This window comes from Triturus cristatus, chromosome 3_2 (assembly GCF_964204655.1).
Source record: "Triturus cristatus chromosome 3_2, aTriCri1.1, whole genome shotgun sequence".
NCBI classification, from domain to species: domain Eukaryota; kingdom Metazoa; phylum Chordata; class Amphibia; order Caudata; family Salamandridae; genus Triturus; species Triturus cristatus.
In genome coordinates, this window is record NC_140584.1 from 534846967 (window position 1) to 534865948 (window position 18982).

The 18982-nt window shown below is 47.3% G+C and overlaps 1 protein-coding gene across 2 annotated transcripts in view; it reads left to right on the plus strand.

Annotated features, from left to right (window-relative positions):
* CSTF3 (cleavage stimulation factor subunit 3) overlaps positions 1-18982 on the plus strand; it is a 549241-nt gene that overhangs the window by 43003 nt on the left and 487256 nt on the right. For both annotated transcript variants that reach the window (XM_085648242.1, XM_085648243.1), the window contains exons 2-3: positions 18481-18582; positions 18715-18810. In XM_085648242.1, coding sequence (XP_085504368.1) covers positions 18481-18582; positions 18715-18810 — 198 coding nt within the window. The remainder of the gene's footprint in view (positions 1-18480; positions 18583-18714; positions 18811-18982) is intronic.

Consider the following 18982-nt stretch of genomic DNA (forward strand, 5'->3'; position numbering starts at 1 on the left):
ATACACCCATTCTAAAATGCAGACTACAATTTTTGAAACTATACACCCAACAATGCCATATACTACATAACGCTCACTGTTTCCTAGGTCTACACACACATCCAGTCACTTCTACATGTAGTTACTCCTCAATACAGTAGTACAATATGCACTCATACATCTATACATGCAGTCACACTCCGCCACTCATCCATAGTTACTCACACACCTAGTCAGTAATGCAAAGAATCAATCACATATCTATTTACTCATGTATACAGTTATACAAACCAAGCCCATTATTTATAAACACACCATATCACTTATTTATAGAGATACCAACACATGTTTTCTGTCTTATACAATTACTGATACAAGCAGACACTCATTTATACACGAACTCTTCAAATAACTTAACTCCCATGTATAGCCATTTATATACTCCCAACACTCGCATATAGTGCCTTACACCATATGTAGTTAGTCACACATATAGCACTGAGACATTTATTCACTCACCAACACACCCATACACACAGTAAGTCATCCATACAGCCCTTCCCAGATGCACTTTTGAATCCATACAACCAGTGAATCACCCACTCAGACATCTATGCAGAGTCATACACCCCCCGTCCACCCATACAGACACTCAGGGACGCATACAGATACTCAGACAACAAATCAATAACCCATATAGATACTCATGTAGCTATTCAGTAACCCATGCAGTTGCTTACACACCAACTGAGACTAATACAGACTTTCACACAGTGTAGTCACTAACTCATGCATTCAGTAAGACATGTTCAATCACTCGCATATACAGTCAGTCACGCACCTACTAAATAATCCCTTCAGGCACTTTTAAATGCTTTCATTCTTCAATACACCTTGGCATAGATGTATATGAATAATATTTAAACTTGACAGAAAAATACATTCACTGGAGGGTGTCCTCAGTAATGTCACTGACCATGTCATAAGTGATGTAATATGTGACATCATCAGCAGTGCATTGCGGGCGCGCGAGTTATAGTTAGTCAACTAACTATAACAGGTGAATTTCTCTGGTTTTATGAGTTAAATGTCCAACTAACTATAAAGTCCCTGAAACCTATGGTTTTTTAGTGAATTTCAAAGGTTTTTTTAAATGCTAATTCCTAACTATAACGTCTCTAAAACCTATGGTTTTTTCAGTGAATATATATATATATATATATATATATATATATATATATATATATATATATATATATATATATATAAAGAAGCCTTACGCTACTCCAGCATAAGAAAAGAGTCGCACTCAGGATTCAAATAGGCGAAAAGCAATTTTATTGACTCTGACGCGTTTCAACGACAACCGTCTTTGTCAAAGAGTCATTCAGTAACCCGGAAGTGGTCAAGGGCTTAAAAGTACTTCCTCACAAATTAGTAGACATAGAAAACAGGGTGAGTTACAAAGTGAAACTGCAGTGTTGATTCAGTGAAAAACAGACTATCACAGTAAATACATGTGAAATCCATACATAGAATGACACAATTTCAAATACATATACATGATTCATCAAACTGAAGTACAGAGAGTCAACATATATGTATGAATAAAATATAATAAAAATAATAAATGCCAAGTGGCAAAGAAGGCCAACATCGTAAGATCAATTTCTATCTAATTTTTAGATGGTATTATGCAAGTGCATGAATAACAAATGTCTCACCCAAAGTTAACATATATAACATATATAAAGGCAATTGCCACTCCAAACACTGTAAAGGAAATATATGAATCCTGAGTGCGACTCTTTTCTTATGCTGGAGTAGCGTAAGGCTTCTTTTCAAATTATAGCGGGTCCAGCGCCCGCCTGTTCGCACCGTCCCCGCTTGGTGGAGGTGATCGGATGTAAGGCTGGACACGGCTTGAAATATATATATATATATATATATATCTATATATATCTCACTTCATGATGGGGGAACTCCCAATATCCCCGAAATGCGTCACATGTTTAATGAGGTGGCATCAGCGTAGTATTGGATGTCAAAGCATCTACATCATAGACGTTTCCAGAATACATGTTGCCATGGTGATATGTACATATGTGTACACATAAACATATCATTTAAAAGAAATAGCTTAACTGCATGGTAAAGCTCTGCTGTGTTGTAAGAAACCTTAAAAAAACAAGAAAAAAGCTTACATGGTACTTGTATGCCTAACATACCTATAATGTTTGTGTATGAGCTACAGTCAGCTGTTGGCGAGGCTCTAGTACCTGGGTGAGAAGGATGGTGACATTGCATTTGCCTGCAGTGATCATAGTGTCCTTGGTGCGTTTTAAAAAAAATATATTTTTTATTAGAAACCGTTGGCACACAATAAAAGACATACAAGGGCCTACAACCACCAGGGCCGGCCGCTATAGAGCCCGAGGGCCCGCAGTGTAACGCCATACATTCAAATGAACCAGCGGCAAAGTACCCGGCAGTCCGTAAGCACCTATAACAGACCATGGCCATAGGCCAGGAGCGGTTTAAGACAACGGTTTCATTTTTTATTAAACATAAAACACACTCAAGGCAATGAGAGTCCGAGATAGCAGCGTGCTCTTCCCAGGACGGGGAACAACATACAGTGTCCAAAACGATTCTGGTCCAGAAGCGGTGAAGGGGGGCAATGGGAAAACAAAGCATGGAACACACATCACACACTCCCGCAGAATGCGCAGCTAGGGGGTCAAAGCAATATCGACCTCTAATGGCAAAGGCGGGGCGCAGATACGGCCTCTATATAAATTCCACGGACCCCATACCCTACTCCATTTCCCTGGCTTACCTCTCGCCACATACACCGTCTTTTCCCTAAACATACACCAGTCCATAGCTGTGCAATGTTACGCTTAGCCACCATATACCCCAAGGTCACCCACTGCGTCTGTGCCGCATTGCAATCATTCGGTTCCCAGACATTCAACAAACACCTCCTAGCCTCTGGCAACAGGGCCACGTGCGTGACCCCCTCCAGTACAGTATGGATACCGTTCCAGAATCGCACAATCTCCGGGCATTCCCACAATATATGAAGGAACGTGCCCGGCAGGCCACATCCACGCTTACACAATCCATCCATCGAATAACCCATACGCAGCAAACCGGGCCCTGTGACATACACTATGGAGGATCTTCAGCTGTACAAACCGGAGGCGGGCCGGGATCGCCACCTCCTTCGGGGAGGCCACCGCCGACACCCAGTCCTCATCATCCAGCTCTAAGCCATCGCCTGTCCATGCCTCCCTCAGACGGAGCAGCAAGTCCGCGCGATCGTTGATGGGTTTCTTGTAAATCAGAGAAATAGTGCTGTCGGGCACATAGCCATCCAACACTCTATCCTCCAGTGGGGAATACTCGGGGATGGCAGCAGCGTCCGGAAAAACCGAACACAGCGCATGGTGGACTTGAGCATATCGGAAGTACTCTCTATCGCTCAATTTATATTCCTTTTTAAGCATTTCAAACGTTTTGAAAGCTCCCTTCACCCAAAGATCACCCACCTTACATATACCAATCATGTCCCATTTCTCAAAGCCTTTCGATCTCCACAAACAGCCCAACCGCCCCGAGGCATACAGCGGCGTCGCCCGAGTCAAGCGATCCCTCCACCCCATCGCAGCATTCGCCGCATGCCACACACGCACCGCCACCCGCGTGAGTCCCGTCAGCCGCGTGTCCGGGGTCACCGAGTACAGCGCCCTATTATAATCCCCACCCGGAAGCAGGAATTTATCCATCTCGAACGCCGGGTTTAAGGCAGGACCATATATCCCGTGGTTCACAGCCGCCAACTGAGACGCCCAATAGTATCGTTTGATATCAGGGAGTGCAACCCCCCCATCGTACCAAGGAAGCGTTAACTTGGCGAGAGCAATCCGCGGCCGCCCGTCCCAAAACAGTTGACGCTGAAGACCCTCAACCTCCCGGAAATAGCGGGCCGGTACGACATCCAGAGTATTTTGCAAAGCGTACAAAAAGCGAGGCAGCGACATCATTTTAAACCATGCCGCCCGTCCAAGCGGTGAAAGCGGAAGTCGTTGCCATCTTGCGACGTCGGCCTTTAGTCGCTGGAGGGGAGGGAGAAGGTTTCGCTCCTAGCGGACCGCGGAATCCAGTGAGATAAAGATTCCCAAATATTTGAACCCCAGGGTAGCAACCTGAACAGGGCAGTCTTGCGGCAGGAGGGGGGCTTCCCCGGAGAGGACGTAGACGCACGACTTGGCCCAGTTGATAACCAGGCCGGAGTTGCGGCCAAAGGAAGTCAACACGTCCACCAATACCATTAGTGACTGTCGGGGGGGAAGTGAGATATAGAAGGATGTCGTCAGCGTAAAGGGAGACACGGTCTTCGAACTCCGGCGTCCATCTAATGCCTCGCAACGACGGCTCCCAACGCAACCAGGCGGCGAGAGGCTCCAAAGAAAGCGCAAAGAGAAGGGGTGATAGCGGACATCCCTGTCGCGTACCCCTCCCCAGTGCGAAGGGAGCCGACACCCTTCCATTCACCACCACCTGAGCCAGTGGGTCAGCGTATAACAATTTTACCCAACCAATAAACTCAGGGCCGAATCCAAATTTCGCCAAAACGGCCCAAATATATGGCCACTCCAAAGTGTCGAACGCCATAGTAGCATCTAAAGATGCCAAGATGGCCGGCTCCCGTATAAACTCGGCTCTAGCCAGCACACCGTGCAACTGCCTCAAATTTAGGGCGGTATTCCGATGGGGTATAAAACCGGACTGATCCTGATGAATCAAGTCGCCCGCGACCCGAACCAGTCGGTTAGCCAACACCTTAGCCAGAATTTTGGGTTCTGCGTTCAACAGCGAAATGGGCCTATAGGAGGCGCAGCGGTCTCGCGGCTTCCCATCTTTGTGTATCACCACTATGGTGGCGAGGCGTTGGTCAGGGGGAAGGAAGCCCGCCGCACGTGCCGCCGAAAACATGTCACGGAGATACGGCGCTATCTTATCAGGACGTAACTTATATAGTTCAATGGGAAGACCATTAGGACCCACCGCCTTACCAGACGCGATCGAGCGAATGGCCAAAGCAATCTCATCTGACGACAACTTCGCCTCCATCAATGTTGCATCCGGCTCCGATAAGGTTGGCAGTGCGATGTCTCGAAGCAACAGATGAGAATCCTCCGAACGCACGGAAACCGGAGAGTATACCCCGCGGAAGTGATCCGCGAAGCAGTCAACCATCTCAACAGGGTCAGTCACACACACTCCATCCATTCTCTCCACAACGGGCACCACCCTGCTCGCTCTCTCCTTCTTATCCAACCAAGCAATCAACTTTCCGGCCTTATCCCCCACGTCATACAGACGCCCTTGCTGCTCTCTATACATCCCTTTAGCAGCTTCCGTGACTAGCGCTCTATAATCTGACTGTTTGAGGCTGAGAACATGCAATTTCTCATCAGTAACTCCACGCTCCAAGTCCTCCTCCATTTCAGCTATTTCAGTCTCCAGGCGAACCGCCTCAGCTCTCTCGCACCTCTAAGTATGGGAGATAAGAGACAAGGCCTGCCCCCTGACCACCACCTTATAAGCCTCCCATAGGGAGACGGCCGACGACACCGACCCCACATTATCAGTGAAGTAGTGATCAGTGGACTTGACCAACTCCGCGCGGATCTTCGGGTTACGAAGATACCAGGGGCCAATAGGTGCCACTCTTCCCTCTGTGCCAGGGTCAACCCTCAGTTGCAACCATATAGGGGAATGGTCAGAAATACCTCTGGCTACGTGACGCACCTCCCCAATCATCCCCGCTTGGGTCGCCAGCATGAGCATATAGTCGAGTCTCGAGAGACTCCCATGGGCCCCCGAGTGAAAGGTATACTGCGCTTGTCCCGGGTGCATCATTCTCCAGCAATCTACCAGTCCCAAAGTGTCCAAAAAACTCCCCAACCAGGCCTGAGCCCTAGGGAGATCCCTGGGGGGGTGACGGTCCTCCAATCCAGAGACCACGGCATTAAAGTCTCCACCCAACACCAAAACCCCCCCCCCAGGGAGCCCCAGAACCAAACGCCCCAAGTCAGCAAATGTAGTAGTCTGCAACCCCTGGGGCACATATACAGCCACCAGTGAGATGGTTCTACCCTCCCATCTCCCCACCAGTGCCACATATCGCCCCCTATCATCGTGAAGCACCTCGTCCACTGCCAATGGGAGGGAGGTCCTAACTAAGATGCCCACTCCCCTAGAGCCAGAAGTGAAACCAGAGTGAGCGGCAAGGCGATAGCCCCTCCTATTTAGGGCCTGGAAGGAGTTCCCAACCAAATGTGTCTCCTGCAGGAAAACGATGTCGGGCGAGAGCCGCTTCAAGAACTGTAACACCACCCCGCGCTTGATCCTGTCCCCAGACCATTCACATTCCACGAAAGGATTCGCAATCCCCTATCCCCCCATCCCACTCCCGCACATGATACCCACATCCCGGAGAGCACAACCCGGAGAAATCAGCAAACAACTTCACATTGCCCTGCGAAACGAAAAAACAACAACCATCCCAACAACCCCCCTCCCCCACAGACCCAAAACCACAACTCCCCCCTCCTTGCACCCCTGCTTGAGCCCGAACAGCCCCCCCAACTTGCAGTGTGCACATTTACCACAAAAGAACCCCAGAGGGAGGCAAGGACCCCAAAAAGCTCCCCGCAACCCCCAGACATTTGAAGGGCATGATGTGCCGGATTAGAGTGTAACTGAGCCAAGGTGCAATGAATAGTCAATGTAGTCCATCGCCAGGAACCAAGTTCTAGTCCTGCTCCACCACATCCCGTCCGCTCTCCTCCGCCCGATCGTCTCGATCCTGTCCCCGCGGTAGGGCATCCAACCAGTCACCAACCGCCTCCGGTCGGTCAAAAAAGTGGGAACGACCCTGGAACTCAACCCGCAACCTCGCCGGGAATAACATCGCGTATTTCAGCTCCATGTCCCTCAGGCGCCGCTTGACACCCAAAAATCCCAGCCGCTGTTTCTGGACCGCTTGCGTGAAGTCCGGATAAAAGCTAACATTGGAGTTCTCAAACTTCAGCGGCCCAGCCACCCGCGACGCCTGAAGGATAGCATCTCTATCCCGAAAGTTAAAAAGTCGAGCGATTATAGGCCGCGGGGGAGCACCCACTTTGGGCGCACCTCCCGGAATCCTGTGGGCCCGCTCCACCGCAAAGAACTTGCTCAATCCCTTGGGCGCGAGGCGGTTGATCACCAGATCCTCCACAAAAAGATCAGCAGCAGATTCCTCCGATCTTTCCGGCACTCCGATGATACGGACATTGTTCCGTCTAGTTCTGCTTTCTGAATCCTCAAGTCGACGATCAGTCTGGTCACTGGCAAGCCGCAACCGACGGACCTCCGTCTGCAGGGCGGCCACGTCCACAGTTAGGCTCGACGCCGCTTGTGACAAGGAGTCGACCCGCTCGTTGGTTTTGGACAGATCTGCCCTGACCAAATTCACATCGATCAGTACCGCGTCCAACTTATGTGCCAGGGTATCAAATCGCTGACCCACAGCAGCCTTCATCTCCTCAATGGCGCCCATAACGTCCTGCAGGGTAAATTCCGACGCTGGGCCCGCCAGCTCTTTAAACCGCTCAGGCGATTTATGCAGGCCAGCGGGGGATCCCTTAAGCTGCGCGTAACGGTCCATGTTGTTGGCCTGAGCATAGGATCCCCTCTGGGTTGACTTAGATTTCGACTTGTCCCCTTCGAGTCTCGCCGCCATCGTCCGGAGGCCACCAAGGTTGGCACCCGCCAGCGCCAGGGACAGGGACCCGTTGGCTAAGTTAAGCCGACACTGCGATCGCAGACAGGACGTCCGTGGATAGTCCGAAGATCGGGCCAGACACTCCATTGTCCGCGCTCCTCTGAAACACCAGGGTCCCTCAGCCGATCTCAAACAGCAGACTTGAAAACGAAAGTGAAAGTACGGGGCAGGTCAAGCCCTGCATGCCGCTGTTCGTACCCGGGCACCTCACCAACTCGAGACCGGGACCTAGGCACCAGCAGGCCGCAAAATTCGGAGGGCAACCATTCGGGTTCCCGGCGTCCGATCAGAATTCGGAAAACGGGTGGCACCTCAGCGCGAATGCATCAGCAAAAGCCCGTCAAATTTACCAGGATTTAGTCCGGATAGACGTGGGAGGTTGCGGAGGCCCTCGAGAGCCTTAAGCCTATGCGGCCATCTTGGTTGCGCGCTAGGGTCCTCCTCCTCCTTGGTGCGGTTTTAAGTATACAAAATGTACACCCCTCTCAAGTTGTCCCTTTGGTTTTGGTGGGTAACAGTCTGCCTCATTTAAGAGTTTATTCTACTGTCCCAAACGGGTTCAGAAATGAATACTAGTTGTATGGTTTTCACTTGCTATGACTTGCATGAAATAATTGATCTGCTGCATACCTCCCATCAGATTTGCTCTCGGGTAGCTAGACTACTGTAATCTGATCTGTTTAGGCCTCCATAGGCATCTGGCAAACCGACTTCAAAGACTCCCACACCAGTCTGCCAGGGTGTGATTGAACATGAAAGTACGATCAAACCAACTTTGAAAACATTACACTGGGTCACGTTATATGTTGAGATAAGAAAGCAAAACACTGAGGTATACACAAACCCTAGACCAGCGATCTCCAACCTTTTCACTAATGAGATCTAATTTTGTTCAATGAAAGTCATCGAGAGCTAGCAAAATTATTATAGTGAGTACGTTAGTACGTTCAAGGCCACCCTATGCAAGACCCCCCCCCGGCCGTGATTACCCCATAACAGGATTGCCAGCAGTAATGTAAACCAGCACTGGCATAGCCAATAGGTCTCGCCTTTGGGACCTTATAAGTGTTTAGCCAAGCAGTAGGTGATGTTGTTGCACCAAGGATATTGTGGTGGATAATTAAACACTTATAAGGTCCCAAAGGAAAGACCTATTGGCTATGCCGATGCCTGTTTTCTCTCTGGGGACACACACGCACACACCCCCATATGTATATGGAGATCCCATGGATGTATATGCCACACACACAGCTCTCAAGTTTTCCATGCCTAATAGCTCTTCCAGGGCATTTTTTTTACTCTGGGACTTGTAGCCCTGAATTTATAATTGGGTAAACCATTCTACAAGTTAAATAATGGAAAGCAAATACCTGGACTGGATGAGATACGCACACACCTGGGAAAGTTGATGGTTCTGCACACAGGATGAAAGAAACAATAGGAAACGGTGAGAAAAAGAGAAAGAAGGGATGAAAAAGAACCAGCAAGACTGAGGTTCAGAAACAGGTAGTCAGGGGAGAAGAAGGCCAGGGATGCAATCCGGACTGGGGAACCTTACTGTTGTGGAATTTGGCAGTTTGTGTCCTCCTAACAAAACTTTTGAGCCCCTGCACTTATTCATAATGAATAACTAGGATTATTACTTTAAAAAAACCTAAGCTCCAGCAGTGACTGATGTGACACTCTTGGCTTTTTAGACAGACTCCATGTGCAGTTCAAGCTTCCCATTCAAAAGTGTGACGTCACAGGCTGCACAGCGTTTGTCTAACAATGCACGTCGTACCGAAGGAGCACATTTTACAGGAGTCACCTGACAGGTTTTTGGATAACACCATGGACCTCGTTCAGTGTTTGTGACCCTTCCGATTGATGCAGAAATTAAACTCCTGACCACTTATACAGCCCACACCACAAATACATCTTCTCTTTTAGTTTTAATAAAATATGTTTCTTACCTTATTTAAGGGGCACGGATTTTAGCAACCTTGGTAGGATGAACGCCCGATTTACAAATTATACCCTGATCTCTGCAGCAGCCGATCAACCCACTGAGCTTCTTTACGGATAACAGTGGTTTAATCCAAAGCTTTCTTAAATTCACGAATCTCTTTCGAAATGGATACAACCGAAGGGGTCACATGTAGAGTGTTAAGAGGCACCCCGCAAGCACCACAGCTGCCAGTGCTCCCGCCCACGTCTAGAGAGACCTGTAGCCAGTCCTAAGTTTTTAGCCCTCTGCACTTTGTATTCTGGGACTTGTAGTTTGCTTTTCTCATTATAATCGTGGACCTAAATATCCTAGAATAAACACTACTCCTGTTGGATTTGAAAGCAGGACTAGCTGAAGGTGTCGAATAATACACGTGTCCACAGGGCAGCTATGATCTGGGGAACTCTCTGTATCACAGGAAGAAATTGGAAGGGGGTGTCGGAACGCCGTCATCTCGTACTGGATGACACACAGGCCTGGACTGCCATGCCCCAGGTTTGGCCCTACCCTGCTCACGTATGTTGACTCCATGTTTCATGGCTGTCGGCTGATCGCGTCGGTCACGGTGGCTGATTGTTTCACGGCGACTGCTTCTCTAATAGAGGTGAGAACGAACGGAAGGGTTGGGTTACTCCTGCTGCCTCATTTAAATATATATATCATTTTTTAATCTTTTGTAGCGACTGGTGAAGGATTTCAAAGTTCTATGAAGGCGGTACTGCCACCGGTGTTTTTGCTGGCATAGCTTAGGCATTTTTATTGTATTTACCCTCTATCGCGCTGCGCAAGTCGGTTGTGGGACTGGCTCATCGATCTGCACACATGTAGCACTCTTAGCGGCTAGATTGTATAAGTGCAGTACAGCATCCAACACCACGTGGCACACATTCACTGACTAACGTCAGAAGTCCATGCCGGGGCCGGGGCTGCCCAACGGCTACTTCCGTTCCCAGCATTCACAGTGTAAACAAATCAGCGGCGGAGCGAACGTGCGGCATTTTATTACGTTTGCATTTAGGTAATGTATGCTATTAGAGGCCCTTGTTCTGTAAATTACTTAACACCAGGTTCTGTTGCCTACACATGGGTTAGCTCTCATCCTGGAGTGCGAAGCAAGTTGAAACAACCGACTAACGATGAAGGGAATGCAGCAAAAGTGTGAACGCCTTTTAAGCGTGATGATCCCAATCTATCATCTTTCCAGGGGCAGACTTGTGAATGTAAATCCTGCTGCCAACCTGGAAGAGCCGCTCGCACAGCGGTGGTGTTTTTAATTGGTTCCGTTTAGGTTTGACGCGACCCACCCGGCACCAGTGCGGTGGCCAGGCTGAGTGTGAAGTTTGAACTACGGGCCCGGCGGCCGCAGAAGTGGTGGCTCTCAGCTCCGCACACTGTCACCATTCAGGGTGAGAGCCAGAATGTGTTGTGGCATTGGTTGCCACAGGAGTCCACGAGTGCGGGCGGCATTGCGGCCCGCTTGTTGCCCCAAAGAAGTAAGTTCAGATGCTGTCTGATTCTCCTAATTGCACTTAGTTCACTTTGCTTTTAAAAGCGCGGTCATCTGGAGCAACCTGTGGACGTGTTACCGAGTCTGCCGTGCTCCTGTCCGTAGTTTGCCGCCAAGGTGCGCAAGATCCCGGTGTGGTCAGCGGTCTCAAGCTTTCGGTAACGGGACATGAAATCCTGGTTTTGCAGTTTAGGGAGTGGCGGATTCCGACCCCGAGCTTCGTAGAGAGGCACCCAGCGGCTCAGAAGTTCATCCATGGTCAGGGAGCGACAGAGTAACTTGCCCAAGAGCCGACAAGCTCTGCGGAGCGAGTTCATGGCGTACAGGGTCTATAGCAGATCAGCTGTGTACCATATGACTTTTTGCATAGTAGCTCCCCATCCAATTTCTCTTACCAACAAGCACGCGAGTGGTGCGTGTGCGCGCCACAGCGAGCCATCTGCTTTGATTTATCGCGCACGCGTCTGGGCACGATAATTCAAAACAGATGGCGCCTGTACGGGTAACCGCAAGCAATAGGCAATGGGCGGTTACATTTGTTGGGAAAGGCGGGACATGCTCCCGCCTTTACCCAATTAAGTGCTGTCTTTCTTAGAAAGACTCACGCAAAGGCCAATGGCCTATGACCAACAAAAAAACACACGCACGAGCATGTGGTCAGATTTTGAAGCCCCTTACAAAGTCTCGCAGAGCAGCGCATGCGCACTTGCTCAGGTGAGACCTAAAAAGCTCAGTCAATTTGTAATACCTCTACAAGGGTAATCCATAACATCCACTGCTGCAATGCACCCTAGCACAAAGGGTATACTATTGGTAATAAGTCTCCATATGCTGCATGCTTTCATTTAGATATCCGCTTTAAATATATTTTTGAAATAAAGGTTTGTGAAAATACACACATTTTCACCTCCAATACGCACTTTTCAATTTTGGTATACACATTAATTCAAGCAAACAAAAGTTTCTAATTTGGAATGGTGGGCTGCACACAGGAGAGCTACCAGGTAGCTCACGAGCTATTGGTTGGAGAAGCCTGCCCTAGACATATCTACAAAACATTGCTACTTACTATATAGTCACCAGAATTTTTTTATCTGCATATCACTCCCAGAGTGCCCATACAGTTGGCAAAAACACCTTGTGGGCATTCCGGCCTTCTTAAACCTCATTATGAAATGCCCTGTATCCCTAACTTGGAGATGAATATGATTTACTTAGATTTGGGAAACTCTTTAAAATGGGTATCCCCAAAAATCGTATGCCTCAATTCCATTTCTTTCCTGGTGGGCAGATCGAAGAATGCATTGGCCTCAATTAACCCTCCTGTAATCTGCCCCACTAATGGCTTTACGATGACAGTTAATACATCACACACTTCTGTTCGGCTCTTAGAACCTTGGTCACTGATTCTCCGATTGTGCAGAATAAGTAAAAAGAAAAAAAGTGCCCATACTTTGTCAAGTGTTTATTATAAGCATGTCTTTATGTAGGTTTCTTAATACTGCACTTTGGGCGTAGTAAATAGACATTTGTATTACCCAGGTATTAGTACTCTCTTTATTTGCCTTGAAAGACTTTTAACATGCGAGTACACTGTATCCGGGTTCTTGTGAACTCCACGTCCCACCATATGTCAGTAGCAGAGTGCTTAACTTGTTGAGCCATCTTGCTGGCTTCTATAAGTGGCATTAAGTATACACTATTATGGGAAGGTAATATTTTTTTGGCTACCATAGTTCATTATAATCAAACATATCTTAACCATTTTAGTGTCTTGATATTCCTGCTCTGCTTGAAAATTCCACTTCTATACCCAACTTTGAATTGTGGGTATAATACCATTGAAGTGCAATAGTTTATTTTAAGAATACTGTTTTGTATATTTTGCATCCAACATCTAAACAGGTAATCTTTTGACTGCTTGTGAGCTATAACGTTACATTTCTGTAATGTAACTATGTTTAGCTGACAGGACGATGTTTGCGAAATGTCATCTAATTATGAGTTTTAAGAGCAGTTCTTGCGTTCACATTTGCCTTTAAACATATTGGTATTCTAATGCAATAGTACAACACTGCCTTATCAGTTGTCTGTGTACCATTTGAGTGCTCTGCTTCTCTAGCTATTAACATAGCTCTCCGTAACTTGAGAGTAGGACATCAACACTAGATAAACACCATAAATTGGCAGAGGTCCATAAAGCTTATTAAAAGCCATATATTGAACGTCAATTTATCCCTAACAAATCCCATGTGCTCACCAAGTTTTCGATCCTTAAACTTTCAAGATGCTCTAATCCTAATTAATTTTAAAATCTCTTGGCCATTCAGTTTGTTTTCCTGTACAGCTAGTGTCTGTCAGTCCTGCTTTTGTTTCAGTGTTTGATGCAGAACCTTTTTGACCTGTGCTTTTGAAGCCTTAATGTTTATGCCCTGGATGCTGAGTATCCGTTTTTAGGTCTTGCCTGAGCCAGCGCATGCGGTGCTCTTGCGAGACATTTAGGAGTGGAGTTTTAAAAGTCCGACCACAGCTTTGTGTGGCATGCAGTGTGCGGTTCCGTGCACAGGCAGGAGCAGAGGCGCCATCTGGCTTTCCACTCGCTCGGCCAAGCGTGTGACTCACTTCAATGCCCCTCCCCCACCACAGAGCGCGTCTCGTAGCTTGTTATCCTAAGCCTCCCATCTCTTCATTTTCTCACCACCCTACCACTTCTCCTCTCCCTACTACCGTTCATCTCCTTTGTTCCTTTACCGCTTTTACGTCTCGCTCCCCTCATTCTGTTTTTTTATCACCACCTCTAAACCTGTCGCCTCTTCTTTCACCCTCTCGCTCCCCCCTCTCCTCTCCATTGAAGGGATCCCTTGTCTCCCCTCCCCCCCTTCTCTTGGCTCCGAGTGTTACTGATGCGCACGGTGCACCCTGAGCTCATGGCGTGTATCCGTCATGTCTCCCTGATTTTTTTTTTTTTGTTGAAACGTTTTTTTATTGTTTTCCAAATCAACAACTCAACAAACATCCCACTACCTCCACCCGTCCAGGAAGTACCGCACATTTATCATCAATACCAATTATCCAGGAGAAGGAACATCCTTCCCACACAGTCCCCTCCCCCCCCCCCCCCCCCCCCCCCCCGTCCCCTACCGATGTGCCCCTCCTCCCTAATAAATAAGGATCATGTCTCCCTGATGCACACTGTTTATTTCTGCAAGCAGTAAACTCGTGAAACACACTGACCCTGGCGGGAGCCAAGCTCAGTCACGCTCTACAATGTACTCACCCGTTGTGCAATCTGCCCACGTAGTAATTCACACGTAAGGACACACTTTCGTATATATCACAAGACAAGGGCTTCGCCTGCTGCACTCAGTCTGGCAAGTGAGCTCGAGAGCTTCAGGGGATCTATGCTGAACATGTCCAGATAGATGGGAACACTGGAAGACCAGAGGGGGAGACTGCAGTTGCCATTACCATTCGATGAGAGGGTGAGGGGTGATTAGGGCCACTGGAATTACACAGCAAGACAGCACCAAATTATGAAGCAAGGTTGACTAAATTATGTGTCAAGAAAAGACATTCTGCGGCATTGAGGCAAATTTTTTAAATAGTATTACTTCTCCAATTTTTCATTTTTAGGTTGGCCGTCACATTTTTTTATTTATTTGCTTTAGTAGTATTCACATCACGCCCCGCTTTAGATGTTTAAAGCTGCAGAGATTGCTACAAAAGTAAATAAATGGGAAAAAAAAGTGGGCAGACGCTGCATTTCTTTTCCATTTATTTACTTTTATAGCAATCTCGGCACTCCGTGCTTTAGCTTTAAACTTCTAAAGCGGGGTGTGATGTGAAAATTACTAAAGCAAATAAATAAAAGAAAAAATGCGATGGCAGCCCGCCTTATAACAATTAATTACTTGTGTAGAAATTGTTTTCAAACAGGCGCCGGACACCCTTCATGTTTTAATAAGGTGGCCGCGCTGCCATAGTGTATTATTTATCATCACAGCGCCTGACGCCCTTTTAGGTCTCGCCTGACCCAGCACATGCGCTGGTCTGGCGAGACATTTAGTAGGTGGGTTTCGAAAGTGCTACCCACATTTTTGTGCTGGCTATAAGCGTCCGTGCACGATGGCGTGCACGCGCACAGCTGCTCCCCGCATTCCCCCTACCTTCTCGCCCAGCCATATGCCTTTCCTGCGCCAGCCTTCAGCCCCATACCCCTCCCCCCGCTGTTGTGCGCGCATCCCTAGCATGCGTCATCGCGATCACTTTCGCTTTTAGAGTGATCGCGATGAGGGATTGATAGCTCCTTCACACTGAGGCCCACTATGACAACCGAAGGATAATGCTCCGCTCTCCTCTGGAAAAGCACTTTTCCCCCTAACCCTCGAGTTTGCATCAGAGACATTCAATGTCCGCACTTTACAGAAGTCTCAACTCTGGTTATACTACCTGTTTTTGACCATTCACTATGTATCGAGCCCTGACCCCTCCCTCTTGGAAGATCTCTTCTGACGTGAGGGACCACCTAATGGAATATAGCCGCCTCACCCTGTTCTCCGTATCTGAAACATTCCTTCATTTGGCCAGCCACATCCTCCTCTCCCCCCCACACCCCCCTCATTAACCATGTAACCAGACCCGTCGCTGCCTCTTCCTTAGCTGCATAAATTAGTGACCACCGCTCCCCCAGCGCGCTTTTGTCTACGTCTAACCTTAATCAGAATCCTAAATCGCTCCGCTCCCTTATCTATTCTTATATTTAACTCAATATATACATGCATTCAACATTTTTAAATGTGTTCCTTTACAAGTAACATATTCAACACTATCGGCTGTGTTCGTATTATAAAAACCAACAAGCATTCTCTTTACTTTGCTTCTTCTCAAAGATTTCCTTTTACGTTCAGGTGTTCGCTCCAGATAACTGTTATAAGCCACACCCAGTGGCTTTGCAGTGCCAGATATCTATATGCCTCAGAGTGTCTGGCAATTCTCAGCAAGTCACATGCCACCCAAACTGCAAAGTCTCACACAAATCTCAGAAACCATATCCCGCTCATACTCAGAATGCACTACTTCTCCCAGAGGTCTCTGTAAGTTGTCATAAACGAGAGACCAGGCAAGCACTGGAACAAATTGCTGCCCGTACACCAACCCAACCCCCCCTCACTCGCCTTCAGCTCTCCCCAGACAGCGCCCGACCCCCGCCATGTCTCCCAAGCGCCCGTAGTGATTGCCACCAATCCAGCCGGCCTCATAAGGATGAAAGGCTGAGATAAATGGAAGTCAAATCACTGGTGTGTGTGCTTCACTCTTAACCGATCAGCCCAAGCTCTGCATCCCCTGCCTCCAATCCAGGACGGCGCTTTGCAGCAGCTGCAGTAAAATGAAGCACCACAAACTGCACAAGGAGCACATCTGCTGGCCAGGCCCCGGACACAGAGCACACAGGCCCGCCGTCAGCCACCCCCTTTTCTGCTCGGCTGACTGCCTCCCTCCTTGTCGCTCTCCTCCTCTGCTGGTCTCTTTCCTCGGCCCTCACCACTGGCTGCCATGTCTGCCCCCACTCCCTCCCACCCCCCTCAGTGGGTGCCTGCTGCTCCTTCCTCTTTTTTTTTTTCGTGTGCATCTTTTATATAGCGCGAACTCGACCCGAAGGTATTGGAACGCTGTACATGAGCACCGTATTTACATTACATTGGTCTCTGCCCTGTGTTCCATCCAACCCGTAGAGATCCCAATGATTCCAACCTGGCCTGAGGAGGACCCCCAGGCAATGCACCTCTACACATGTTCACTTGCGCCATTACCGAGGTGCTGCATTTCATCATATTCTTCGCGCCCTAGTAAATATGAGCCAATACTCAAATGTGAGATTAGCCCCCGCCTCCAAAGAAACAACATTCTCACCCAGTGTTGCTGACTGCAAAGTACATGAATGTCCTTAACTAATATGATGTATTTCGAAGTCGCTCGTAGAATTTTGTCTCACTTCATGTTACGTCATTACTTCAAAGCGTTTTTTTCTACGTTGATGCAGCAAAGTGATTCATATTACGACACTGCCTCAACGTATTTCATGAAGTTCCACTGTTGCAACGCACTTCACATCATTCACTCGCTACTGGTTCTCTGCAGCTGGTACTCTGCAGCAAAGTTCTTTTTCTTAACCCTCTGTAGCACAGCACTTTGTTACTCAATTTAAAAGGGGTCAAGTCCGTGGGTATTGTAGAGTGTTGGCTGTTAATGCTCAAGTAAACCCAGGTAATAATGATGATCTTCCCACAGTCAAATCGCACTTTGAATTCAGCACTCCATGTACAAGTTATATCTCGTTTGTGTAGCATGCATGATAAGTTGGTCACGGTGAGAAGGTGAAGGTGATAGCATCTTCTCACCCTTAATCTGTAAGTGTGCACAGTGGCCCAGCTGCACTGACATGCATCAGGCAAGTGTCTTGACAGTGAGTGTAGTTTCAATGTACCCCTCACAGATGTCAACAAACTCATTACTTCTTTCATTTTCTGTGGTCAAATCCAGTGGCGACCGGCATCTACGGGGGCAAGGAAATGGGAAGTCTGCAAGCTCTTACAAGCACAACAGTCCTCTCTGCTCCAGCCTCAATCCCACGAAACCCGATGCCTTTATGCCCAATTCTTCTGCCTGACAGGAACTGCAATGTAACACATCTCGCATTTACGCGAGTTTGAGCAATTGGCAATGTAAATGACGATGCCTTTTATTTGTTTTGGTTTTTGAAACCTAAATAAAAGGCAATGTCATTTACAATGCCAATAGTTTAAACTTTCGTAAATGCGAGACCTATTACATTGCAAATGCTTGTTTCATAGGCTGTTCAATACTCTTCTTTCTGTCTGTACTTTAAGAAGCCTTGGAATATGTCCGTAATTGTTTCCTAAAGCAAGCATGTATCCCTAAATCACACTGCGTGACCCTGTGTGTAGTAATTGCATAACTCTTCAATCCATGGTGGCACAGCACCCAGGATAATGTGCTGCATGGCTTAACAAACACTTAAAAGGTCCCAAAGGCGAGACCTATTGGCTATGCCAATGCTTGTTCTATTCTGGATGTTCATTAGGTTATGTAATAAAACTTTCAAACGTAGCAGTAAACTAATTTATAGTTTTGTTTTTAATGTTATAGGCTGCAGAGTATGTTCCGGAAAAGGTGAAAAAAGCTGAGAAGAAACTAGAAGAGAATCCGTGTGACCTCGACGCTTGGAGCATTCTCATTCGAGAATCACAGGTTTAGTGACATAGGATTACATTTCCTACTATGGGTTCCAATCACAGTTTGGTTCTGAACCTGATACCCATTTTTTTACATTTATATAAAAGTCTAAATGCTATAATTTCTTTATTGGTTTTCAAATTTTAGAATCAACCTATAGACAAAGCACGGAAGACCTATGAGCGCCTTGTTACCCAGTTCCCCAGTTCTGGCAGATTTTGGAAACTGTACATTGAAGCAGAGGTTAATATTTTATTTTACTTTTCCTATTTACATATTATACAGTGCATTGTTGTAGAAATGTTAAATGTAGGTCAATAGATACAATAGGACAAGGAGGACTTAAATGAAACTATGCCTTCATTTTGTAAAGAGGTGAATGAACATTCGTTGGGTTTTTAACTAATCGATGATT